The sequence below is a fragment of the Pteropus alecto genome, unplaced genomic scaffold, assembly GCF_000325575.1.
Source record: "Pteropus alecto unplaced genomic scaffold, ASM32557v1 scaffold123, whole genome shotgun sequence".
Lineage (NCBI taxonomy): Eukaryota > Metazoa > Chordata > Mammalia > Chiroptera > Pteropodidae > Pteropus > Pteropus alecto.
Window position 1 is genome coordinate 2816247 of NW_006433950.1, and position 27269 is coordinate 2843515.

Sequence of the window (27269 nt, forward strand, 5' to 3'; positions counted from 1 at the left end):
TCACGGCCCCGACGGCGCGGAGGAATTGGGGCGCCGGCGGCCCCGTGGTGAGTGCTCCGGTGCCGGGTGCGGGGGGCTGCCCCTGGGACTCCAACACTTGGCTTGGGAACCCTCTTGGCCAGTCGGCTTAGGGGGAGGCTGTCTCGGTTCCCCTTGGGGGCTCCCGGGTCTAGATGAAAGGTAGGCGCACAGGGGGCGTCTGGAGGTTGGGAAGCCCCCTGGAGGGCTGTGGAGGGAGAAGCAGCAGGATCACGGGTCACGGGGCCTGGGAATGAGGAGGCCAGGCTCCAGGTCTCAGCGGGGCCTCCTCTCTCCTGGCCTCAGTTTCCCCATCCATCTTTACCATGCCTGTAAGAGGGTGGGTGCAGACGAGGGTGCCCGGACGGTCTCTAGCGCTTCCTGCTGCTGGGTATCTCTCATGGGGGTCTCTTGCCTCCTCCTCTCCCTTGGGGGCTGCAGAGACCTCTGCTCACCCCCATCCCTGCCAGAAAGGCCCACACCCGGGCCTGTCCAGCATCACACCCTCTGTGGCGGGGGCCCTCTCCTTTGCTCCTCAAGTTGGGGAGCAGCCATCTGGTCCTACTTGCTTTCTAGCAAACTGAAAAGCCCCCAAGTCCACTTGGGGGTCCCACAGCTGGACCCCTGGCTCTGAGTTGGCTCTGGTGTCTCTCTCTCTTCCTGAGCCCCAGGGCTTCTCCCCGTCCTGGCCTTGGTCTCCCCGTGGGCTGTTCCCTGGCCACAAGTTTCCTGCTCTGTAAAGGGCAAAAGCCTCCCATGTCACCTGTCCCCTGACTCTTGATGAAGAAGACCAGAGTGACATTCCCACTGCCTCTGCTCTGCTGTCCCAGTCACTCCACCCCGAAGTCCCCTTTGCCAGTCTCAGGCTGGAAGGGACCCCATGCAGCCCACCCAGGTCCCACCCAGTGCTCTGTGTGCCCTGGCGGCGAGCTCGTCCCCCACGGGCGCCTGCACCCTGGTCCCACCCAGTGCTCTGTGTGCCCTGGGGGCGAGCTCGTCCCCCACGGGCGCCTGCACCCCGGTCCCACCCAGTGCTCTGTGTGCCCTGGTGGCAAGCTTGTCCCCCTCGGGCACCTGCCGTTCAGTCCCCTGTGGCGGGGCGGGCTTCCCCCCCGGGCGCCTGCACCCCGGTCCCACCCAGTGCTCTGTGTGCCCTGGTGGCAAGCTTGTCCCCCTCGGGCACCTGCCGTTCAGTCCCCTGTGGCTCGTGTTTCACTCAGCTATGCTCTGTGGTTTGTCGATTCTGCCCCTGGCTTCCACTTCTGCCTCCTGGAACCATGCAGAGTAAATCCATTCTTTTATTCATTCAAACAATCTCTGTCGATGCACCAGGTGAGACTCTGGAGATATAGCACAAAAAAAAAAAAAAATCCCACAAAACTCCCTGCCCTCATGGGGTTCATATTCTAATAAGGCAGGTGAGGGAGGTGGGGTTTTGGGATTCAGGGTTGGCCTCTCTGAGATGGTGACAACTGAGCGAAGGAGGTGCAGGGTGACTGTCTGGGGGAAAGGACAGTGTACACACACAGGGAAGGGCATGTGCAAAGGCCCTCAGGCAGGAGCATGACAGGCAGGAGCAGGTCCGGCTTGTTCTGGGAACAGGAGGGGCCAGCGTGGCTGGAGGAGGGTAGGTGAGGAGCCAGTGGGAGAATGTCAGGGGCGGGGAGGCGGGGCCCACAGCCTGGGGCCCGAAGGCCACTCTGAGGGTTTTCCGTCTGAGTGCATTGAGAGCCACAGAGGGCTTTGAGCAGAGGAGCCACCTGCTCTGTCTGACTTAGGGCTTAGCAGGTTTAGCTGGCTGTGGGCGGGAGAATGGGCTGTAGGGACATTGAGAGCGGAAGGGGGAACCAGTGAGGGGAGCACTGTTGTCATTCTGGGGAGAGGCCATGCGGGCTTATACTCCGCCCCGCCCCCTCCATGGCATAGAGGTGTAAAATATCAGATTGGGGCCATCTTGTGAAGGGCGGGCAGGTAGGACTTGGGATGCGAGAGAAAGGGAGATTGGAGGACCAAGCAGGTTGTTTTGGCCTGAGCACCCGGAAGTTGGGAGCTGCCCCCGACTGGGATGGGAGCTGCTTAGGGGGAGGGGCTGGGGTTTGGCTTGGTGCTCGCTGAGTGTGAGATGCGCATTAGGCAGTGGAGATGTCCAGGAGGCAGCTGGGAAAAGTGTAGTGGGGAGGTGAGAGCCGGAAATAAACTTTTGGACGGCATCTCCATGTAGTGGGCATTTTAAGCTGTAAAAGCAGGTGAGTTCGCTTAGGGAGAGAGTGATGCAGAGAGGAGAGGTGCACGCGGGGAGCCCTGGACTAGCTGGGGCGACAGAAGGAGCCACGGGAGGAAACATCAGAGGGTGACTGTCCTGGATGGGGACGCGGGAGGCACTGCGAGGGGTCAGGACGGGGGGAGCAACGGGTACTGAGAATCAAACAGTGCAGAGGTCCCTGGCTGGGAGGGGAGGACTTGGGGACAGCAGTAGGACAATGGATAAGGCGTCTTGCTGCGAAGGGCGGAGGAACTAGATTGAAACCCTGGAGGGAAGGGGGTGTGGAGACAGGGATTTACTTTTGGGGCAACTTAGGGTCTGTTTGTGGGCTCTTGGGAAGTGCTGTCCTGGAGAGAAGCTTGGCGAAGGGGCCAGATGGAGGATGGCCGCCAGCGGTGAGGGGACGGATCCAGTGTCCCAGGGGAGGCTTGGCCCCAGCCGAGAGCCGGGACCGTTCTGAAGTCGCGCCGCCCAGGTCCACCCTCCCCGCCCTGGCTGCTGGGACCCAGCAGCCTTCGCGTCCGGCATGTAGCTGGCTCAGGGCCCCGAGAAACCAGCCTGGTTGTCTTCTCAGCAAGGAAGGGGGTGTCAGGGACTGGGCCTGGGCTCGGGGACAAGAGAGGGGCCTCTTGAGTTGCCCCTTTTGCTTGACCCTCTGTTTCAGCAAGGAGAGCCCCTTCCTCTGCATGCTTGGGCCTCACCTTCCTTGAAAAGAGACTGAAATGACTCCAGAATTGTAGTTACTGAAGCAGAGAAGAAAAGGCCGTGGTAACAGACTGACGCATTCCGCCCGAAGGGGAAAGCGTGATAAAGGCAGGCGGTAAAGGCAGGATTTTAGGGACAGTGTTTATTAAATAGGGGATGTATGGACATCTGTGTTCTTTCTCTCTCGATTTAAACTGAAGCAGAAGAACTTAAGTTAGACATAAGAGGCCCTTGCTGACCTGGTCCGTGAGGACAGCAGCAAAGCCAGGTCCTCCCTCTTGGATGTTTAGGGAAAGGTAGGACAGCTCAGAGACAGGAGGCTGGCAGAATTGGCCCTTGGGGAGTCTCCCTGCTCTGAGGTGTCCTGAAGAGGCCCAGGGCAGAGATGGGACTTTCCAGCTGCTGGCGGGAGGACAGAGCACCAGACCGCGTGGCTCGGCTCTGCCTCTCCTTCCTGGTGTCCACAGAGCCCCGATGTCACTAGTTGTGCGTGTGGGGCTTAAGCGGCCGTCTGCTGCCCCAAACTAGGTGTGTTTGGGAAGTGGCCCGCTTACTCGAAGCTTGTCCCCTGGTGGATGAGCACGTCTGTGGCTGTGTCTCAGGTCCCCATGAGTGCAGGTCACGGTGGATGCACAAGCTTCGTGCCAGTATCTCCAAGAAGTACCCAGTTCTGGACGTCTGGTTGGCTGGCTCGGGCTTCCTGCCCAGCCTTTTGGGGTTTCCCCTGGCAGATATAGGCCTGTCAGTCCTGTGTCACTCGGCCTTGCCCTTCCTGCTCCAGGCCTGTCCCAGATGACTTGGCTGCGCCCGCTCTGCCAAGCCTGATGAGCTCTGATAAGGGAGGGAGGGTCCAGGCTCTTCAGCTCTTCAGCCAGAGGAAGAAGCCGCTGTCCATTCTTGGGCATCCCCTGGTGAGAGGAGCAGGCATTGTCTTATCTCAGCTTTGCAGCTTCGTTAACTCCTAGCTGTCCATGTGCCCTCCACATGTCGGTCCAAGGAGCGTGCCGACCCCATTTCTGGGCTGTTGGGCTGTTCCCTGAGGGAGGGGTGGGGGATTCTTTTCCCTAGGACCCGGGCCAGGGCGCCGGTGCCGGAGGTGGTGGGGCCACAGCCGGGAACCACTCCAGGGCCAAAGCCCAGAGCTCTTCGTGCCGCCTTCCTCCCCGCCCCGCCCCCCCACCCCTGCCCTCTTGACCCGTCTGCTTGGCACTGGGCACGGGGAGGAAGCCAGCTTGGCCAGAGAGAACTGTTTCAGATCCCAGTTTACTGCGGCCTCTGCACTGGGGATGATGTCCCCGCAGCTGCCACACGCATGGGTGACCTCGCCGCCTCCGTTCCCTCATCGGGCCGCACAAAGTTTCCGGCCTAAGCGTCGGCAGCATCTGAGGACGGGCACAGAATGTTCCAGGCCCTCCCCTCCCTCCGTGGGGTTTTGATTCATGAACATTCCCACTGTGTTTTCCAGGGCTCCGCCCTGTGCCAGGCTTAGAGATGCCAGGACGAGAAAGACCGAGGCTTTGACTCAGGCCACGAAGGAGGGTGACACACAGACAACCGCAAGGAAAGCTGTGAAATCCCCGGGCTCCTTGGCATCGGGAAGCATCCCTGCTTAAGAAACAGAAGCAGGCATGCCTCCTCCTCTTCCAAGCCTGGGCCCTTTCACTTTCATTTTGGTCTGGGCACCCTGTGACACCAGAACCCTGTGACAGTCGCAGCACGGACTCTGCTGAGAGAGTCTCCGCCGTTTGGGGACCCTCCCCGGCCTTGAAGCTCTGAGAGGTTGCGTCCCCTCGCTTCCCAGAACCCAGAGGCTGAGGGCTGAGCCCCGATCCAGCGTGGACAGAGGCGACAGCCTGTAATGTGTGTTGCGGGGGCCGGGGGGGAGGGTCTGGGGCGGTGGGGGAGGCCGCGGTGATGACCGGGGTCTATGCGCCCGTGAGCTTTCCAACTGCATAGTTTGCTTCGCTGGGTGGGGCTCTTTATAGCAGCGTTCTGGGTCTGCCCCTTGGGGTGGCAGAGGATTACCTACACAGGCAGGGGCTCGGGGGCGCGTGTGGGGAACGCAGATATAGAGGAGTTGAGGGCGTGCTGCTTCTGGAGCTGCGGTCCTTGGGTTCAGATCCCAGCCCCACCGCATCTAGACGACAGCCCTTGTGCAGGTCGCTTAGCCTCTCTGCACCTCAGTTTCTCATCTGTAGCCGGGGGCTGATCACAGCATCTGCTTCCGAGAGGATGGGAGCGGTAAGCGAATGCATACAGCAGCGCATCTGGCGTGGTGCCCGGCACGCCGGATGTGCCCAGTGAATATGAGCCGTATGGAAGAGAGCGCTGCTGTGGCCTGAATCCAGCCAGCACCCGCTCACCTGCCTCGCGGATCCCTCGGGAGACACTAATTCCCAGATCCCTTGGGAGGCATGACTCTCGCTATCGGCCCCAAACTGTTAAACCTCTTAATTCAGGGATAAAACATGGGTATGGGCACCAGGGGTCTTGACTTGACTCCTTACTGCTTCAGACTCTCTGCGGCACCTTGAGCCAGTTCCTTGTCTTCTCCGGGCCTCAGTTTGTACATTTGTCTGACAGGGAGCTTGGGTTGGGTGGTGTCTGCGGGTGCAACCACGGCTAGCTCGGACTTGGGTGGAGCTGGCGGGCCCCCTGCACTGCCTCCGCCCCCGCCTGCTTCCGGAGAAGTCGTGCACTGACCTCGCTCTCGTCCCCAGGTTGTGAAATGTGCGCGCAAGAGGCTTTCCAGGCACAGAGGAGCCAGCTGGTGGGGCTGCTGGTCTCGGGGTCCCTGGAGGGCTTCGAGAGTGTCCTGGACTGGCTGCTCTCCTGGGACGTCCTCTCCTGGGAGGACTATGAGGGCCTCAGCGTCCTGGGCCAGCCCCTCTCCCACTTGGCCAGGCGCCTCCTGGACACTGTCTGGAACAAGGGTGCCTGGGCCTGTGAACAACTCCTCGCAGCTGTGCAGGAGGCCCGGGCCGACAGCCAGTCACCCAGGCTGCATGGCCACTGGGACCCCCACTCATCCCACCCCGTCCGCGACCTGCGGAGTCACCGGCCAGCCATCGTCAGGAGACTCTACAGCCACGTGGAGGGAGTGCTGGACCGGGCCCAGGAGCGGGGTTTCGTCAGCCCGTACGAATGTGACGAAATCAGGTTGCCCGTCTTCACGTCATCCCAGCGGGTGAGGCCCTTCCGTCTTGAGTCATCAGAATTCTCGGGAAAGGGGTGCCGCTTTGTCACCAGGAATGATTTGTCTTTGTGAACTCAGTGCTATGGGGAGGCATGGGATACCCCCTGCGGAGGCAGCCAGGCGGGTAAAAGTTGCTCTGAGATTCGGTATCACACCACTTCTCATGAGAGGAAGTGTCGCCTGATGGCCAAGGGCTGCTTCCCCAGGGATGACACAGGCTCAGGCCAGCCCTGTGTGACGGCAGGCCTCTCCCTGGAAACTCTCTCTCCTTAATCTCTCCTGCCTCAGTTTCCTCATCTGTAAGGTCCTTGGGAGAATTCAGTGAGTCGATTTGTGTAACACTTCGGACAGCGTCAAGCACATAGTAGGCGCTCGTGAACATTACTACTGGCTGCTATCAAGTCTGTTATCGTGGTATTTCACACTGCACACTTTTCCTGCCTTCTGTTTTCAGCTAACAGTTCAGCAGATCATAAAAATTCATTAACTTAAATCTGCATTTAATAATTAATGTAGCACACTGTGTACTAATATAATTTAAATGCCCACATAGGATTTCTGATGTGAAATTGCATTAGACCATAGATACCCGAAGTAGGAATAAAACTCCCTCTGAAAATTCCATTCTTTAAGAACACAGAAGTGTCTGTTGGGTATTTTTGAAACCCTCTGGGTTATTTATCCCCAAACGGTGACCCGCGGACCTCCTGTCATTAACATCCCACTCTATACATTGGGAAATTGGGGCCCAGAAAAGTGGTTTGCGTATGCTCACAGTAGTTAATGAGAGGGCCAGTGCTGGACCTGGCACCTTGACCCAATCATTCGTCATTCATTGACTCATTCATTTATTCAGCCAGAATCTCTTTAGATGCCTACCACATAGCACGCTCTGTCTTAAAGCTTATTGTGCTCAGAGTGCCTTGTGTATAATAAGTACTCAGTAAGTGGTTGTTGAGGAAGTACCTGAATTATTGAATCAATGAATTGGAATTACATTGCAGTGTTAGGATGGGCTGGATTGCGAGACTTGTAAGTTTTTATTTTTGCCTATTTTGAAAAAAAATGTATCGGTGCCCAAGTGAGTTTAGATAAACCTACGCTGAGACCGACAGAAAAAACCAGTCTGTCTTCAATGGTGTTTCAAAGCTGACTTAGGGTGACCAAGTACTCACAGAGCAGACATGGTGTGGTCCCCTCTCATTAGCACATGCGAAACCTACAGTTGTACCCCGAGTGCCAACTTCTTGAGCCTGGCTCTGTGGGGATTACAGTAGACAGGTTAGTTATTGTACCTACGTTGGTGTTGTTTGTGATTTGCTGGTGGTGGGGTGGGGGTTATTGAAATAGCTCACATAGAACGTGACAGGGTTTGTGTCTCGTCATTTTTGATCAAGTGTTCAACAGTGTGGTCGCTCTGGATGCTCTGAGGGGTTTAGAGAAGGCAGCCTAGAAGCCGAGGGCCTGGAGGAGACAGGACATGAATAGAGGACGCATTTGGATTGACTGAAGAAAAGAAAACAGGATAACTCATGAGTCAAAGAAGAAATCACAAGTGGAAATCAGAAAATATTCAGAACCAAACGATGATGAAAATATGATTTATAGAAATTTACGGGGTACGGCTAAAGCAGAATGCAGAGGGATGTTTATAACCTTCAATGCTTATTTTAGGAAAGAAGAAACGCTGTATTTAAATGAGCTGTGAGTCTATTTTAAGAAAGGGCTAGAGAGACGGCAGACAGGTCGAGCGCTGGGAGCGAGCTGAGCACGTAGAAAGGATGGGACGAGAGAGCTGAGGATCATAGCAGTTTACAAAGGGTCTGGGCTGTCTGAGGTTTAAGTTTTTAGAATCCAGCTTTCTCTGAGCTTCCTTTGAGCTCTGGCCTTCTATAATTCTCTAACTCAGTAGCCTTCCCTTAGTGGCAGAATTTCTGATTCCGTGTGGGCGGCACTTGTGTTATGTCCAACTCACGTACCCCCTCCAATCCAGGACTGTCTTGTACATTCTCATAAACTGACCTTGTTTATTTGCTAGAGAGGTGGTGATCATGGATTGCAGGTCGGGGCCTGGAAAATGCTATGGAATAAAACAGAATACCCTAAAATACCCATTGCTACTATTTGCCGAGTGCGTGGTTCTTGTGTTCCAGGCACCCTCTTCATTTATTATCTCATTTAAGCCACATAGCTACCTCCCAAGGGGGTAGTGTGGCTATACTACTTCTTTGCAATGAAGAAACTGCTGAAATCACCCATCTGGGAAGTGGCCCAGGTAGAATTTGAATCCAGGCCCATTTGTCTCCAAAGCTTGTGCTCTTCTCTCTGTGTCATGAACTGTGGGGCCTTCATGTAGTAAACTTGCTCAGCTGGGCCTAATGGTGGTTAGCAAACCTGAGGCTACACCATCTGTAACACCAGCTGCCATCTGACGCACACAGCTGCTGAAGTTGGTAGGGCCAGGATGTCAGACTGATTGCTCGGCCCCTTCACAGTATTAGCTTAAACATTTTTTAACTTGGGAAAGGGACCATGCCGACAGAAAAGTATACGATTTCATATGGTACGGTATAAACATGCGCCTTCCTATCACCCAGGTGAAGAAGTAGAATGTTACCAGTACCTGTACTGTTTCCCTCAATTGGTACTCAGTAGCCTGACTTTTGCATTAATCATTTCTTTGCTTTTCTTTAAAGTTTCAATACCTTATAAAATAAATCCCGAATGATATATTGTTTTGTTTTCAAAAACGGAGTAGCAAGCACAATCATAGCTGTGTCAGGACAGGGCAGTATTGCCTTTCCTTCTTGGACAAAGGCTCCCAGGAGCAGAGAAGCTGAATAGGGTCTCAGGGATACTGTCTGGCTGCACCTTCTCTGGGAGTATATAAGGTCCCCTTCCGGGAAGTCAGTGGGCAAGGTCATGCACGAGTCCTGGGAAATACAGGAGTCACCACAGCGAGCGGATCTGGTAGGGCAGGTGTGAGTCAGAGGCTGGATGTCAGGAATTTGGTCAGAGAAAGTGGGCTGTTCTGGATGTTCAGTCGTAAACTTGACCAAGGCTCTTCCAGCCCCCAGGAATAGGGCTAAACACTCTGTGGGGTGAAATGAGGCCCTGTTGACTCAGGCAGCAGGCCTTGAGGGAAAGGATGACAGTAGCCTGTGATGCAGATCGGCAAATGCAGATAAGGATGATAGCATGGACATGAGAAGATAACGGCCCTCAACGTGTCTGAGTCTTGAGTCACCGCTGTGATCCATCTGGACCGGCGGCAACCTACTTGTAGCTTAGGACCATCATCCTGAGACTTCCCGTCATAGTCCTCCTGTATCCTGAAACATATGTGTTCCTTTTTCTTGGTTTGCTCTATTTTGGTAGATTCTGTCTTCTGGGCCAGTTCTTTAGAACGAATGTATGGGAGTATGTGAATTTCTAAGCTCTTATATGTCTTGAAGTTCCCGTGTATCTGGTTGATTGTTTGGCTAGGTGTAAAATTCTGGGTTGGCCATCATTTTTCTTCAGAATTTTGAGAGCATTACTCCCGCATCTTCTCCCTTCCAGAGTGGCTGGAAGAACTCTGAAACCATTTTATCACTCTTCCCGGAAGCTCGTGAACTTTTCTTTTGGTCTCTTACATTCTGAAATTTCACAATTATGTGCCTTGGTGTTCTTCCGTTGTGCTGAGCGCACAAGAGGTACTTTGAAGAGGGAAACGCATATCTTTATGTCCTGGAAAATGTTCTCAATTAGTTGGTTTCTTCTTATTTTCTCTTTTATGGAACTCCTACTGTTTCAGTTTTAGAACTCCTCGACAGATCCTCTAATTTTCTTCTACTTCTTGTCAAATTTCCATGTCCTTTTGTTCTGCTTCCTGTTCGATATCTTCAACTTTATCTTTAAACTCTTGAATTTAAAAAATTTTTGCTATCATCCTTGTAATTTCAAAGAGCTATTTTTCAATGTTTCTTATTATAGCATCCTGTTCTTGTTTTATGGCTTGGAGTGCGTAAGAGGAGCCAGAGGCCTGTTTCATAAAGCACTTTGTCTCAGCCCCACTTAATTTAATCAATTCCTTCAGTTCCAGAGGTACTTGGGGGCTCTAAGTTCTAGAGATGTTTACAAATTCTGAGACGTATATTGTGTGGTTTTTACCCTGCCTGTCGTTGGCTTAGGATTCGGCTTTCTGGCCCTTCTCAGTCTATTATTATTCATTCATTTAGCAAGCCCTTGAGTGCCTACTCTGTGCCAGGAGCTCTTCTAGGTGTTGGGGATGCTTCAGTGGGCAAAATGGATATGAATCCTTGTCATGGAGACGCTCACATTCCAGTGGGGGGAGATAGACAGTAAGCAAAGGGAAGCAAGTGACAGAGTATGTTAGAAGGTGGCACATGCTGTAGAAAATAGAGTCTGGAGATTGAGAGTTGCAGGGGGCGGAGGGTAAGCGATTGCAGTTTTAAATAGAACGGTCGGGAAGTTCTCACTGAGAAGGCGGAATCTGAGCAAAGACTTGAGGGAGGTGAAGGAACCTCGTGTGAGCAGCTGGGGGAAAGGCAGCCCGGCCAGAGGAGGCAGCCGGGGCAAAGGCCCGGAGGTCAGAGTGTGCTTGATGTTTCCAGAAAGCCTGAGGCCAGTGTGTTGCGTGGAATAAGAAAGGTGAAGAGTAGGAGATGAAGCCAGGGAAAGCGCCAGGGTCCAGACGGTTGTAGACACAACTTTTGTCTGTTCAGGGCCTCGTATGTTACCACTGGACTTGGGCCTTTACGCTGAGAAAATGGCAGAACTCTCGGGACATTCGTAACAGTAGAGGTGTGATCCGAATGGAAAAAGAAAACACTTTTATTTTAAAAGATCTACTCTTGGCTGTGGTGTAGATCAGGGCTGGAAGCAGCGAGGCGAGTCAGGCCTTCGCGATTGTCCAGGTGAGCCGTGATGGCGGCTTGGACCAGGTGGTGGTGGAGGAGGTGAGGAGAAGGGCCGGGCTCTGTAGCTGTGGGTCCAGTGTGGTCAACACTGGCCACGTGTTGCCCGTGAGCACGTGAAACTGACTGGTCCACAGTGAGATTCTGCGAGGGCACAGCACACACCAGGTTTCAAATGCTTAGTATGGCAAAAGAATGCCAGATACCTCGGTATTTCATCCTGATTACGTGTTGAAATGGTAATCTTTTAGCTAGATTGGGTTAAATAAAATATCCGATTAAAATGAATTTTATCTATTTTTTTTTTTACTTTTAAAAAATGTGGCTATTAGAAGATTTAAAATGACATATGTACGTATCTTGCATTACATTTCTGCTGGCCTTTGCTGTTCTGAATATACTTTGACGGTGGAGCCAACAGGATGTGCTGCTGGATTGCAGAGAGCCATCGAGGATGACTCCCAAACTTTAGGGCTGAGCAGCTGGAAGGTGGCATTAGCCGAGACAAGGAAGGCCGTAGGTTGTGTGTGTATGGGTTTAGTTTTGGGTATGTATAAGTTGGAGGCATTATTAGACACCTACGTGGAGATGGCGAGTAGGCAGTTAGATGTGCATGTTTGAGGTTCAGGGGCGTTGTTCAGCTTGGAGATGAAAACTGGGGAGTCAAGTGCAGGGATGGTATCTCAGGCCATAAGATTTGATTAAATCGGCTCTCTCCAAATGATTTCCAGCTTCCAGAATGGTTTTTCCTATCCTCGTGGGTTATGGATTTATGTCTTTTTTTTTTAGTTATTCACTCTTTCAGTGGGTCTCGAGAGGGATGTGTCTGTTCAACCATTCATTTACTTCACCACCCAATTGTGTACTGACTTCTCTAAACATGTTTTCATTTGGCTGTTCTTCTGGCCTTTTCTGGAAGAGAGTTGCCTAATGAGACACCTTCGCTCGCGTCTCCATCAGCCTTTCTGGGGAAAATAATGACTTTTCTTTCCCCGTAGGCGAGAAGGCTCCTCGACCTTGCCACCGTGAAGGTGAATGGATTGGCTGCCTTCCTTCTACAGCATGTTCAGGAATTACCAGTCCCGACGACCCTGCCTTTCGAAGGTATAGATATATTCTTCGTTCATCAGACAAGGAAAGAAAGGCAGAGGAGATTCACGGTTAAGAGCAGAATCTCCAGGGCGAGACACATTTGTTACAATCCCACTTACTGGCTGTGCAAGCCTGAGACCCAGTTTTCTCATTTTGGGGAGAAGACCACCACTGTGTCACCGGGCTGTTGGGAGGGTTAACAGGATGAATGTGTACAGCAGGGTCGGCTTTGATGACTTCCAGCCCCGCAGAACGGTTACCGGGGCTACCGCGTATTGAAGGCTGACCCTATGTGCCACACTGTCATTATCTGTACCAAAAAGATGTGAGTAGGGCTAGTATCTCTTTTCTTTTTAAATCTACTTTGCAATTACAGTTGACCGACAATATTATATGAGTTTCAGGTGTACAACATAGTGATTAGACATTTTGTATACTTCATGAAAGGCTGGTATCTCTCGATCTCTGCCATTGAGCTACTGTCAGAAACGCAACAACCAAATGGCTTCAGGGAACGTGGTGTCTGTCATTGCACACGGTCACCAACCCAGCTCAGGCACGAGAGGGGCTCGGACATCCCAGGCATCCTACCTGGTCGGGGGGGCAGTGAGGCCGTGACGGGGTGAACCGGGCTCTGAGGTCCCGCCACCCTGGGCCTTGGTCCACCACTTCCCCATTTTCTGAAAGGAGAACCCACCCCTGACACCGAAAGTGGTCTGCCGAGATCGATGTGGGGATGACCACGGACAGGCAGCAGAGCCGAGGACATACCCTACACGTGGGGACGCGTCCCGCAGAAGGTGGCACGAAGAGCATGAGGAAGTGGCTTTGGTCAAGAGGTCTCGTCCAAGGGCTGACCCAGGCACCCCAGTGACCCCGAGGTCATCCAGCGCTTGGCCCACCGGATAACCCAGGATAAGCTCCCCATGCCTTTAATTTAATCACGTCCGTCCAGTCTATTTTACAAGAATAGTAACATGTTCACGGAATCTGAGGATTAGAATAGAGACATCTTTGGGGCGCCATTGTCGCACCCATCACACCCACTAATAATAATGATAAACACCATTTTTGAAAGTTTACCACGTCAGGGATTCTTCTCACCTCTGTCTCGTTTCCTCTTGAAACAGTCCCTCAAAATGTAGATTTGCCCCATTTTTACCGAGGCCAGAAGAGCTAAGTGGCTTTTGCCCAAACTAATGTGAACCTGGGTTTTAAGCTCAGGTGTGTCTGACTTCAGAAACTGGGCTCCTAAGCCTTCACACCTTGTTCCCCTTTGGGAAGATGCACCTGAGGCTGCGTGGGGAATGGGCTTACCGCAGGCCCTCAGTCAGTATGGGGAGCAGATATGGATGCGAGTCCCCCGACCCCAGCCCCGCGCCCCTTCCAGTCTGCAGCCCCTCCTGGCATCAGGGGTCAATAATCGCACTAGCTAATGTCTCTCGAGCACTTACTTCGTGTTGGACACTGAATGAAGCACTTGACATGCATTATCTTAATTGATCCATCTCAAAACCTCCACCCACAGGGGAGGAAACAGGCTTAGGAACGTTATGCGACTGTCCTCAGGGTCCGCAGCTTGTGCTTGCAGAGCTGTCTGTTCTCTCCCATCCGTGAGGTCACACCACCCCACGCAGCCCTGTGTCAGGTCCCGTCTTCCGCATGGTCCCACGTCGTCCGTCCCCTCCTCTGTCTTCCAGATGCTGCATGTACGAAGTACATGGCCAAGCTGAGGGCCACGGTCTCTGCTCAGTCTCGCTTCCTGAGCACCTACGATGGGGCAGAGAATCTTTGCCTGGAGGAAATATACACAGAGAATGTTCTGGAGATCCGGACAGAGGTGGGCACGGCTGAGCCCCTACAGAAGAGCCCGGCCACTCTGGGCCTGGAGGACCTCTTCAGCACCCGTGGCCACCTCAACGAGGACGCGGACACCGTGCTGGTGGTGGGCGAGGCGGGCAGCGGCAAGAGCACGCTCCTGCAGCAGCTGCACCTGCTGTGGGCCACGGGGCGGGACTTCCAGGAGTTTTTGTTCGTCTTCCCGTTCAGCTGCCGGCAGCTGCAGTGCATAGCAAAGCCTTTGTCCGTGCGGACGCTGCTCTTTGAACATTGCTGCTGGCCTGACCTTGGCCAACAGGAGGTCTTCCAGTTCCTCCTGGACCACCCCGACCGCGTGCTCTTAACCTTCGATGGCTTTGACGAGTTCAGGTTCAGGTTCACGGACCGTGAGCGTCACTGCTCCCCGACCGACCCCATGTCGGTCCAGAATCTGCTGTTCAACCTTCTGCAGGGCAACCTGCTGAAGAACGCCCGCAAGGTGTTGACCAGCCGTCCGGCCGCCGTGTCCGCGTTCCTCCGGAAGTACGTGCGCGCGGAGCTCGCCCTCAAGGGCTTCTCGGAAGACGGCATCGAACTGTACCTGCGGAAGCGCCATCGCGAGCCGGGGGTGGCCGACCGCCTGATCGGCCTGCTCAAAGCGACCTCAGCCCTGCACGGTCTGTGCCACCTCCCCGTCTTCTCGTGGATGGTGTCCAAATGCCACCAGGAACTGTTGCTGCAGGGCGGAGGGTCCCCCAAGACCACCACGGACATGTACCTGCTGATCCTGCAGCACTTCCTGCTGCACGCCGCCCCCCCAGACTCAGCCCGTCAGGGTCTGGGACCCAGCCTGCTTCGAGGCAGGCTCCCCACGCTCCTGCACCTCGGCCGCCTGGCTCTCTGGGGCCTGGGCATGAGCTGCTACGTGTTCTCCGCCCCGCAGCTCCAGGCGGCGCATGTCGACAGCGAGGACGTTTCTCTCGGCTTCCTGGTGCACGCCAAAAGGGGTGCGCCCGGGAGCACAGCCCCCCTGGAGTTCCTGCACATCACGTTCCAGTGCTTCTTTGCCGCCTTCTACCTCGCACTCAGTGCTGAGCTGCCGGCGTCCTTGCTCAGACACCTCTTCGGTGGTCGCCAGCCGGGGAGCTCGCTGCTGGCCAGGCTGCTGTCCACGCTGTGCGTGCCCGACTCGCGATGCGAGGAGGCCAGTGTGGCCGCTTTGCTGCAGGAGGCGGAGCCACACAACCTGCAGATCACAGCAGCCTTCCTGGCAGGGCTGGTGTCGCGGGAGCACCGGGTCCTGCTGGCCGAGTGTCAGGCGTCCGAGAAGGCCCTGCTGCGGCGCCAGGCCTGTGCCCGGAGGTGCCTGGCCCGCAGCCTCCACGAACACTTCCATACCATCCCACCGGCCGTTCCGGGCGAGGCCAAGAGCATGCACGCCATGCCGGGGTTCGTCTGGCTCATCCGGAGCCTCTATGAGATGCGGGAGGAGCGGCTGGCGCGGGAGGCCGTGCGTGGGCTGAACGTCGGGCACCTCAAGCTGACCTTTTGCGGCGTGGGCCCTGCCGAGTGCGCGGCCCTGGCCTTCGTGCTGCGCCACCTCCGGCAGCCCGTGGCCTTGCAGCTGGACCACAACTCCGTGGGCGACGTGGGCGTCGAGCAGCTGCTGCCCTGCCTCGGCGTCTGCAAGGCTCTGTAGTGAGTATCACCGGGCCGCGCTGGCCGGGCACAGTGGGGCCGCCCCCATTGGGGTGCAGGTGCGGGAACACCGTGCTGGGATCCGGGAGATCAGGCCCGGTTCCTTCCGTGCAGGCCTGGCCGGGTCCCTTCCCCAGTCTGAGCCTGTTTAACCATATGAGAATGACAGCCATAATTCATAGGACGTCCTATGTGACAGGCCCTGTGACACACTCTTTCTTGAATTACCTCTTTTCATCTCCACAGCCACCCTGGGCAGTAGCAGAGACGTGCTTACCCCCATCGTCCCAGACTTGAAGCTCAGAGATGTCAAGTAACTTGTCTGGGGTCACATAGGAAATGGCAGAGCAGAGGTTCACAAGTCACGTCTTTCTGGTTACGAGTCCCCGCTCCTTGCAAGCAGCCTGTCTCTGGGCGGGCTTCAGAGGCTCCATGACAACCATGAAGACACATGCAAAGGAACCGTCCCAAATCAGGCACCTTGTGCCCTGTCAGAAACTTTAAAAGCCCACCGAGATGAGATTTCAGGGCCCCAGAGAGAGAAAGGGGCTGCAGAGTTTTGCCTGTGCCTTCATTCCTTATGGAGTACTGTGTCCAAGTGAGGTTTTGGTGTCACCCACACGGTTTTCAGCCCCTGATCGGAAGGTGTGAGGCTTCTCCTTCGGAAGGTCAGTGCCCTGGCACCTGTGAGCCGCCCTCCATGTCTTGGGCCGGGCGAGGGCAGAGGGCGTACCCAGGTCTGGTGGCCAGCACACTGTAGGCTCCCCAACTTCCCTTCCAGCCTTGAAAGGGGGATGTTCTGCTCTCTATTTATAACCTTTGAGAAAGCAGAAGTTGTAGCTTAAAGTGAAAATCTACTCAGCCTCCCAGGCAACTTTATTTGACCTAAGCAAGGGACAGATCTCACCTGGAAACTGTTAGGATGACATACCTTCTCTAGGCCAGAGCAGCGAGGATTTTTTTCTGCGTGGAGCAAACACAGAGCTGCGTACTAGAAAGTGTGCCGTGGTCTTTTGTTCCTTACATAGGGACTGTGGTCCTATGTTTATAAGTAGGATGTAATAATACAACATACCATCTGGAGTTAACGTGTATCATATATAGTTAATATATATTATAAATATGACTATCAGGAGGAAACAGATGCCATGAAGAGTTTAATAAAGGGACAATTTACTAAGGCTCAGGGGCAGGAGTTAGGAAGAGCAGAAATGGCTGGTGCAGGGTCCTGGGGTAATATCGGGGTGTCGGGATGGAGATGGGGCGGGGACAGGGCGGGCCTGGGGGGTGATCCTCCCTGGGCCTGCGAGGGGCAGAGGAAGAAGTAGTTATTGGCTGGGAGGAAGGTAGGGGGCGGGCTGCCCGTGAGCACCTGAGGTTGCAGTGACCTGGAAAGGTGGGGTTGGGGGGATCAACCTGGCCCTCTCCCCACTCTTGCCTTGACCAACAGGGACCCAGAGCAGGGTGCCTGCTGACGTGGTCCTGGGGAATCAGCATCCCAGGCCCGAGAGCCAGGCAGAGCAGGGGACAGTGGAGCTGGCCTAGTAAATGCAAGTGGCCAGTGCAATGCTCATATTCCCAGGAAGGAGAAGTCATGATGTTTCCACTCAGGAATTTCTAGACTGGCCTGTGGGAGTGGTTTGCCCGGTGGGAATAGGAACGTGCATTTCTCTGCATTACGGACCCGTAGCTCTCTGAGGGGACCTCGGGGTCAGGAGCCGCTGGCCTGGGTCACCCTCTTAGACCCCTCCTCACAGACGCATCCCTAAAATGAACAGACCCTTTCTCGCTGGGGACGACAGCCCCCCGCCTCCCGCGGTGCGGGGGGCCCATGGAGGCCGGCCCGTGCCTCGTTTCAGAGGAGGGTGAGGCTGGTCCCATTCCAGCTCCTGCGGCACTGACCTCAGGGGCAAAGGGGCTGTGGCAATGCAGATTCTCAGGCCGTCCTCAGTGGCTCCCACCCCCCAGGGCTGGGTGGGGGCCCAGGAATCTGTAGTTTCAGACACTCCTAGTGGTTCTGACGCACAGAGGCCACACCACGGACACTGCTGGTCAGTGGGAACCAGCTCCGTTAGCAATGAAAGGCCTTGACCACGTTCATCACTCCTCACCCCCCACACACGGTACTGAAACTGCCAGCACGATGGGGCATTTCCTGCGTGTGGGTGTGACAGGGACAGAGAGGCCAGCACGCGCATGTAAAACTGAAAAACAAAACAACCGTCCCCTGTGAACTCCGCCACGCCGTGCTCCCTCCCTCTCTCCTACGCTTTTTCCATTCAAAAAATGCTGCCCGTGGCCTTCGAAGTTGATTTCGTGAGCCGCAGTCTGAAAATCACTGAGAGAGGGGCCGGCGACGCCGTGGTTAAGAGCAGGCTCTGGAGACACCGTCTGGCCCAGATCCTCCAGACGCCGTGCAACTGTGACCAAGTCACTTCACCTGTCTGCACCTCAGTTTCCTTCTCTCCGCCCACTTCATGGTCTTGTGAGGGTTCAGTGCCATTACAATTAGGTGTTCAGGGCAGCCCTGGCATGTCCAAACAGAGGAGCGTCCGTATGGGTGGCTTTTACTGTGCGCCTGATGCTCACAGAACTTCATGTGCACTGTCTCTTTAAATCCTCACCAGGGCTTACCTGGTGGCAGACGGTGCCGGATTCCAGAGCCTGAGCTTTAAGTCAGGGCCTCCCAAGTTTGTCTGAAGGTGAAGAATCATGCACACAGCTGTTAAAATACACAGACCCCTGGGCTGCACCCTGCACGGCAGGATGGCCGGCCCCGGGGAGGGTCCGAGGAGTCTGTATTTTAGGTTATCCTTTCAGAAGACCTTGAGATCAGGTGAGTTTTGGAAACATGGGCCCAAAAGCCTGTCGGAGGCGGCCTGCCAGGCAGGACTGGGCCTGCAGGAGCGATGTCACTGGGCTGAAGGGCTGGACGGCAGGGCCCCACTAACCGCAGCCTGAATGCCAGTTTCCCACCGTTTCGGCCTCTCTGGTCTACTTGGTCTGCCACCTGCTCACCTGGCCGGTGGCATCCACTCCTGCCCCCAGGAGTAGTTCGTCTGCTTTCCCAGGCAGCAGCCCCCTCCCACCTCAGAGGCTGCTGATCGCCCCTTCCCTTTCTCTGGTTAGGTTCGTGACTTCCTGAGGATCCCAGGGGGCTTTAGCAGGCGCTCTGGGTCTGCACTTCTGAGCCGTCCCCTACGTACTGCATGACGTCAGCACCCTGGGCAGGGATGGGGGGAGTCTTCTTTTCTGGGGTGCCCGGGCCTTGCAGCATTTCTCGAAAGCAGAGATGCTGGCTCTTTGGAGATGTGTGAAGGTCTCTTTTGGGGTTTTGTTCATTTTTTTCTCTCTCATCAGCTTTGTTTTCAAATATATTTTTTTGGTGTTTTTTTTTTAGCCTGCGAGATAATAACATCTCAGACCGGGGCATCTGCAAGCTCATCGAACACGCCCTTCATTGTGAGAAGCTGCAGAAGTTAGCGTAAGTGGGCCTGGGCCCGGTGTCCCCAGCCTCACTCCGGGCCAGAACCCTGGGAGCAGCTGTGAGCAAGCGACGGGCTGGGCGGGGTATTGGCGTGGCTGCAGGGCGCAGGGCAGCTGCTGTCCTGAGCGTTTGGGTGGTCACTGTGCACTGTGCCTTGTCTCCATGTCTCCTCTCTCCCGGAACGTTCCAGTCTGTTCAACAACAAGCTGACCGATGGCTGTGCACACTCCATGGCCAGGCTGCTCGGGTGCAGGCGGAACTTCCTGGCCTTGAGGTGAGCCTCGGCTTCCGTGAACTGTTGAACTGTTTTCTTCCCCTTAGCTCAGCCGGCCCAGTCCGGTCCCTGCCCCGCTCAGCCCATTACTGGGCCTGTGATCTCCCGGCCGAACCCCTTCTGAGCAGGGTTTTGCTAATGCCGTGACCTCCCCAGCAAACTCTGGAATGGCTCTGCTGAGGGCTTCCTGCCCTTTGACCTTTAGCCCCTAGGGCTGAAGAAAGTCCTCAGGCCCTTTTCCTTCCCTGTGTCTGAAGGTCACAAGGTCTCTGGGTTACCGAGTTCCCGGCTATACGCTGAGTGTGTGCTGTGGGGGGAGGCATGCGGCGGTCATTTGCCACCACAGCCGTGGCCACCAGTTACCAAAAGCCTCAGAAGGTCTTCTCAGCGGCCCAGGGTACAGGGTTTCGCGCTTTGCTCTGGGAAGTCTGCATTTCCGCTTCCAACCCTCCTGGCTTCAGCCGAATTCTCTCTCATATTGATAAAACGCGAAATCGTCCCTCCAGCCGGTCCCCAGCTGGACCTGGCTTCTCTTTCTCTCTGGGACCTTACTGCCTCTTAGATTGACAAGGCAGAAAAGAAAACCCGGTGAAGAATGCCTGCAGCCATTCTTCCTGCCTGCTGGGCTGGGTTTGGGGGTGGGAGCCGCTGTGTTTCACGTGCTGACGACGTACCTCGGGCTCGGGCAGGCCTGCTAGGCCCATGCCAGAGCTGCCTTCTTCAGTACTGAGGACGTCTCCTGCTGCCACCACCTCCCCCACCCCCACCCCCACGCACAGACCTGAGACCCGGGCCGGCCGCACCCCAGGGACGGGGCAGCGGAAGGGAGCTGCCAGACATGGAGGCCGGGGGACTGGCTAATGGAGCATTGTGGTTGAGAGCCAGGGGATTTGAACCCAGGATCCCTGAGATTTGATCCTCATTAGCTGTGTGACCTTGGGTCAGCCCCCCGGTGTGACTCTGCTTCCCCTGCTGTAAAATGGACGTAGTAATAATCGCTCCCTCCCAGGTGTCGTGACGATGGAGTTAACGGGCATATACACAGTATACAGCAAGAGCTTTATATAGTGAGTGACAGATCGTGGGACAGTCCCCTACGTTCTCAGTGTGTTTATCTGTGTCAGTCCAGTCTCTCAAGGGGGAATTAGATGAGCAACCAGTTTAGTGGGAAAATGCCTCTGAGAGGAGCCGAGAAGGAGCTGGGAGAGGCTGGAGAGCTGACAGATGCCACCCAGTTCTGGCCCGAGGGAGGGGGCGGGAGGGGGGGACGCAGCTCAGACTCAGCGCAGCTCTGTGAGCGAGAGGAAGCCCACTGGGAGTCCTCCAGGCGAGGGCGCCCAGCAGAGGCAGCGGCTGTCTCCCCGTCTCTGGCTGGGAGCAGGCCACGGGAAGCGGGCCTTGGTGCGACGGGGTTCCCCAGCACAGAGCTGGGGCCCTGGGTTACACACCCCGGGAGGCCACCTCACCCCTTCTCGGAGCGGGTAATGAGACCTGCCCCGTGGGGGTCACTGTGAGTCAGAGCGGCTGAAGGGTATGAAAGTTCTTTGGAGATGAAAGTGTGTTATTGTTCCAGGAAGCCCGGGTTTGTGCATGAGTCCTGAGGGCCTCTCTGAAACTCTCTGAAGTGTCTGGAAGTACCGAACCCCCCTCCCCGGCCTCTGCTGGGGCCCATAGCAGGGTCCCTTGCTGCCTCCCAGCCCTGGGCCTGCCCCCCGCTCTTTGGGAGTGGACTGAATCCAGGGAGGCTGCAGGGGCCCTGGGCCTGGCCTACAGGCGCAGATGGCTAAGACTGGAAAAGGTGTGACAGTGAGTCACCTGCTCTCCTGGGAAACACCAGGACTGCTGCCTGCCGTGGCTTCTGCCCACACCTGTCACACCGCTTCGTAAAACAGTCCCTGCCTCCCCCACTCCTTTCCCTTGGCTGGCAGAAAACGAGGTTGCAGGAGCCATCGTATCAGCTCCCTGGGCTCGGAGGGCGGCAGGCGCTGGGGGACTGGCTCCGCGTCCTGCGCAGAGGTCCCCACAGCGCTTGTCCAGGTTGCTCTGTCCGGACCAGGCCTGCAGGGCACTACCCGGCCTCCTGTCCTGTGTGCTTTCCCAGCCTCTTCTGTCTTCCCTTCCAGGCTGGGGAACAACCACATCACTGCCGCAGGAGCCCAGGTGCTGGCCCAGGGGCTCAGGGCCAACGCCTCCCTCCAGTTCCTGGGGTAGGTTGGATGCTGGGACCTGGGGGCCACATGGAGGGGCATGGGGCTTGTGGGAACTTGGGGGCAGGTGCAACGCATTGGCCAGAAGGCCCAGAGGCAGTGCAGGCTCCAGTGGGCGGCCCTCGGCTGCCTCAGCACCTGCTTTTCATTAGATAAACAGGAAGCTCAGGACACCAGGGCTGGGGGAGGGCGGTGCCTGCGATTAGGTGGCAGGAAGCCCGCTGGCCCTCGTGGGTGCTAAGGCTCTGCTTCTCCCCTCTGTCTGCACGTTGGAACCACTTGGGAGCTTCTGAAGAATGCCATTGCCTGGGCCCCACCCGGACTAATTAGATGAAATATCTAGATGCAGGGCCCAGGAGTAAGCAGTTTCAGAAAGCTGCCCAGAGGACGCGTAGCCTGGCGAGGACCCAGGAACGAGGAGGAAGTGGGGAAGGCTAGCGACCAGGATGGGAGGTGGTTCCCCAGGTCCTTCCAGCTCTTGCCAGCCTCACAGGGAAGGGAGCTGAGTCAGGCACCGGCTGGGAATGCACCTCCACAGGCCCCAGGCCCCCAGCGTGGAGCTTCCTGTTTGCTGGGCGGAGTGACAGTCCCCTAGGGTTGTACCGTGCAGACCCCTGCAGCCCCCTCCTGTCCTGTCTTGCCCTATTGTAAACTGGGGTCACAGCGACAGGAATTGGGGGTCTCAGAACCCAAGACTGTAGGAGGAGAGAATAACCTTAGGGCCCAGCTGTTCCAACCCATTTCGCAGGCAGGCGTGTTGCCCACAGGCCCAGTTTGAGCCCGGAGTGGGACTGCATTGCTGGGGACACCAGCACCTCTTCTAAGCTGCATCCAAGCAGCACAGAGTCTGGAACAAGGGTGGCCACCGCCCACGAAGCTCTTTCCCGTTCGAGGTCACCTCTGGCACGTCAGGGGTGTTTATCTTTCAACACATATTTATGAAGGCTCCTATCTGGGCCAGACTCCGCGCTAAAACCCCCAGACTCTATTATATCACACAAACTGTTCGGTACCTGACACTTTCTTCTCAACACTATATCATAGGCATCTTTCCGTATCGTGCAACCTCATTAAACAATAGCCGCTTTGTCCTCCGCTGGTGAGATGCCGTCATCTCCTTCGCTGGGCTCGTGTTGGTGCCAGGGTTTTTGCTGTTGCCGTGACCTGTCCCCGGGCACGGGGCAGGGCTGGCACCCAGCCAGAGCTCAGCGAATATTTACATATGAAGGGAAATGCGGCGAACACCGTAGTTCAGCCGTCTGTGCTCTCTCGTACACAAGCGTGTCCAGGCTAATGTCCCACGGATCGAGGGATGAGCTGGGCTCCACCTTTGACGAGGGGTGTTTCCAGGTTACAGGGGCGCTGAGGAGGGTGGCCCAGAAGGCGCAGGAGTTAGACACCGTGAAGGGACGGGGGGCATTAAGAACGAGCGAGAGATGCCGAGCTGGCTTGCAGAAGGAGAGCCAGACTCATTTTGGGTGGTGCCAGAGGGTAGTTAAGGACTGGTGTGCAGTTACAGGAAGCAGGGCTGACCTGAATGTTGGGGGGAAAATGTCACCACCATGCGAATTGCCATGGGAGTGAGTTCCCTGCCCCTGTCACACTGCTTTGCACTGTGGGGGCCTCTACTGTTCTTGTAAGTCTGATTTCAAGCCGCTGAAAAATCTGAGTGAAGTTTGACCATCCCTCCAAAATCATGGAGGCAGGTCCACTGTGCAGGGACTTAGGAGCCCCACAGAGACCTGTCTGGGATCGGAGGTCCTGCCCCTCGGGCTGGGGACACGAAAAGAAGGGACATTACTGGTGCTTGTCTAGAACACACAGCAGGGACTCGCCGACACTATCTGTTGGACTTTTCAGGTTCTGGGGCAACAAGGTGGGTGACGAGGGGGCCCAGGCCTTGGCTGAAGCTGTAGGTGATCACCAGAGCTTGAAGTGGCTCAGGTAAGCTTCCCTGTCGTCCCTCAGCTGTCAAGAGGGAGCCAGGCCGAGGGGGGTGGAGCCTGGGCCAGTTTGGAAGGTCTTTGAACTTCACTTTTAACCTCTGGTTAGGCAGTGAGATGAGAGGCAGGACCCTCGAGTCTTTCCGGGTGACTTCGGAGCTGTTCCTTCTCCCCTCAAGGGCCTCGATTCCCTAGCTGTAAATCGAAGCTCTTGGGCTGAATTGAGCACATTTTACCTCCAGGACCAGCTCTCATTCGCTAATAGTAGCTGCCCTGTGTGCCACGTCGGGGGGCGGGCTGGGGGGTTCCATGGCCGCTTCGGGGGCTCAGTGGGAGAGAGCAGGGCATCGGTTAGTGATGTCTGACGAGGAGCAGCGGGCTCTGCGGCCGTGCGGGCTGCCCTTCGCGGGCGAGCTCAGCTCCGCGGTCCCTGCCCGCTCTGACTCGCCTCTGTCCCGGTCCCGTCCAGCCTGGTGGGGAACGACATCGGCAGCACAGGTGCTCGGGCCCTGGCGTCGATGCTGGAAAAGAACGTGGCCCTGGAAGAGCTCTGGTGAGTCCGGGCGCATCCGCGCTCTGGGGAGGCGGGTGACCGCCTTTCCTCCTTCCCTGGCCTCCTCCCTGGACGTGACGAAGGTGCATGAAGGGGTGGGTGCGTGAAGATGGCGTTTGCCTTTCAATGTCCTGGGTGGAGCGGAGCTTAGAGAGCCTGGGGTACAGCTGCTCATTCTCTTCGTTTAGTCGTATGTAACGGTTTGTTGGTTGGTTTGTTTACTGCCTCCATGTGGCCTAGTGGCTGAGAGCACAGACTCTAGAATCAAGTGGGTGGAGCTTCACGGCCGGCAAGTTCAATAACGGCCTCTGAACCTCAGGTTTCTTCCACATACAATGAGGGTGTGAACCTGCTCACTATGAAACACTTCTGAAGGAATTAAACCGGGTAATTTCCATAAAGAGCTGCTTGTGCGTCAGTGCTTCGTAAGTGTCGGGTTGTCATAGTGACGGTAATTGCTACTGTTGCCGCTGCTGCTAGTTAACTCCGACTGTCACCACTGCCGCCACTGTTCATCCTTTCGAAGCGCATGCGGGTCCCTGAGACCACCGGATGAGAGAGTCAGGGCCACCTTGGAAGGCGGAGTGGAGTTTGGGGCGAGCCGAAAGATAAACCACGAATCTCACAGTGTCGACGTGAAACCGAGTCCAATTTTCCATTCTTCAGATGCCACCAGTCTAGTCTTCTTATGACATGTTCTGGGCGGTTCCAGAGTATGTCAGGGAGATAAAACGCTGACTTCTTCAGGAAGCAGAAGGGCACCGATACCTCGGAACATTGTCACAAAACGGACGTCGTGGAGGGGCCTTGGCTGTTGGCGGGGTTCCCTGGCTCTGCTAGGGGACCGTTCATTAGATCCTGATTGGGTTTGACTTCTCGGAGTTTCTCGTCAGAGTGCCTCGCTCTGACTGTGTCAGTTATGACGACATTAGGTTGCAAGGGAGAGAAAATCTCTATCTACAGTGGCTTGAAGCAGTAAAGGATGTATTTTTTCACGCACAGGCATGCCGGAGGTAGGCAGCATAGGCTGGCATGGTGGCTCCACGAGGCCAGCGGGGGTCTGGACTCTGTTTCATCCCATCCCCGGGCTGTGTCTTCATCGTTATGGTCGGTTGCCTTATGATCCCAAGATGGCTGCAGCATCCAGAGCATCACTCCTATAATCCAGGCTTCAGTCTGGATACCCAGGAAGGGCAAAGGCACAGGCCAGCTGTGTCTCTCCCTTTTAGAGAGTATTCCCAGGAGCCCCATTTGTCAACTTCCCTTTGTGTGTTCACGGCCATGCGGGTGTCTCTTGGCCAACCTTGGCTGCAGCGGGAGAAAGAGTGGGAAAGTCATCTTTTCATCGAGCACGTGGCGGCCCCAAATGAAATGCGGCTTCCATTGATAAGAAAGGGAAAATGGATAGAGAGTCACTAGGGCGTGAGGGAACTTCTTATATAGTAGAGTTTTGGGGCGAATTCTCTCCCCAAAATGTCTCTGGAATGGAGACCCTCAAACCCTGCCTCATTTGTTCTTACTTTCTTTGTAAATGTGGGTTTTTAGATGTTGGATTTTCTAAAGGGGGGGCAAATAGTTTATCTTTAACATCATCTTCCATGATAAATGTTACGGTTTCAACTGGGTCTTCTCCCTTGTTCTTCGCAGCCTGGAAGAGAACCATCTCCAAGACGAAGGTGTGTGTTCTCTCGCCGAAGGACTTAAGAGAAATTCAAGTTTGAAAGTCCTGAAGTAAGGACGCAGGAAGCAGGAGCCGTAGGCTAGCGGCCAGCGTGGGGGAGGGGTGTTTCTGAATCGGAGACCCGGGCCGCTCCCCAGCCTGGCTGCCTCACACGAGGTGGCCCGGCAGAATCGGATGGCGTTGGCTGGGTTTCCCCCAAACTCGGATAGGGAGTCCGGCGCAAGTTGTTTGCTTGGGAGGTGGTCCCAGCAAACGCCGGGGAGAGAGTCGTGAAGCGAGGTGGGGAAGGAAGGTAACCGAGAAAGGCTGTGTCACTGAGCCGGTTATCACCGAGGACAACTGGGGTTTAATTCTGCCGCCACGAGGTAGCGGGGGTATTTATCCACCAGCTCCCTGTCCTTCGCATATTGAAGTGGGCTTGTGGGGATATTAATTTTCCAGCACTTCCAGCTTGCCGTGAACATGGCTAAGTGTGCTCCCTGAGGTCAGGAGCAAGGCCTCAGGCAGAGAGCTGGGGTCTTCCCAGCAAGCAGCTTTCAGAGCTGGAGGTGAAAGCCGAGGGAATAGGGGTGCGTTGCCAACAGGGTCTTCTATGGGGCAGACAGGAAGTGCCCTTCCCCCTCTCCAGGGGTCATCTCTGGCTCAGGCAAGAGAACTGGCGGTTCTCTCCAGTGGTCTCTCTTGTGAAATGCAGGCAAGCATGCTTGCTTTATTTGTGTGTGCATCCATCTATTCATCCATCTATGCATCCATGCACCCATCCATGTGTGCATCCACCCATGCATCCACACATGCATCCATCCATCCATTCATGCATCCATGCATCATGCACACATGCATGGACCCGTGCATCCATCCACCCATGTATATATTGAAATTCGAAATGTTTCTGGCACCCACTCTCTGCCAGGCATTGTCTGAGGCACTAAGGACAGAGAGGGAAAAAGGACAGGGCAGGCACCCACCTCATAGCTCTTAAGTTCTCATGGGAGAGACAGATAATGAGCACGTGAACAAATGCACGAGACCATTTCTGTGCGTCATTAGGGCTCTAAAGAGAATCTGAGAGGGTGGGGTGCTGCTGCTCGGGCGAGGCGTCTGTGACCAGGTGGTATCTGAGTGGGAACCTGAGTAACAAGAAGGTTCCTGCCATGCCTGCGGTCGACCGAACGGCAAGCGTGAGGGTCGTGCGGCAGAGACAAGCTCGGTGGCTTTGAGGCGGACCCACGCGGTGGGCTGCAGTGGGGGGCGGAGGGGAACAGAGGTGGGGGAGTGGCCCACGGGGTCTCAGAGCCATGGGGAGGACTTGGGATTTTATTCTGAGGGCACTGAGAAGCTTTTGGAGGGTTTTAATGAGCACAGTAATGTGATCTGATTTACATCATAAAAAGATCATGCTTGATTTTTCCTTTGGA

At 55.6% G+C, this 27269-nt stretch overlaps 1 protein-coding gene across 3 annotated transcripts in view; it reads left to right on the forward strand.

Annotated features, from left to right (window-relative positions):
- The window catches only part of NOD2 (nucleotide binding oligomerization domain containing 2), a 32221-nt gene continuing 4952 nt past the window's right edge, over positions 1 to 27269 (forward strand). The window contains exons 1-11 of one of the 3 annotated variants that reach the window (XM_015586970.2): positions 1 to 47; positions 4452 to 4846; positions 5707 to 6173; positions 12100 to 12205; positions 13894 to 15709; positions 19110 to 19193; positions 19387 to 19470; positions 21594 to 21677; positions 23538 to 23621; positions 24090 to 24173; positions 25821 to 25904. In XM_015586970.2, coding sequence (XP_015442456.1) covers positions 5715 to 6173; positions 12100 to 12205; positions 13894 to 15709; positions 19110 to 19193; positions 19387 to 19470; positions 21594 to 21677; positions 23538 to 23621; positions 24090 to 24173; positions 25821 to 25904 — 2885 coding nt within the window. In that variant the 5' untranslated portion in view covers positions 1 to 47; positions 4452 to 4846; positions 5707 to 5714. The remainder of the gene's footprint in view (positions 48 to 4451; positions 4847 to 5706; positions 6174 to 12099; positions 12206 to 13893; positions 15710 to 19109; positions 19194 to 19386; positions 19471 to 21593; positions 21678 to 23537; positions 23622 to 24089; positions 24174 to 25820; positions 25905 to 27269) is intronic. The other 2 variants (XM_006908750.3, XM_015586971.2) reach the window with 2 other exon arrangements.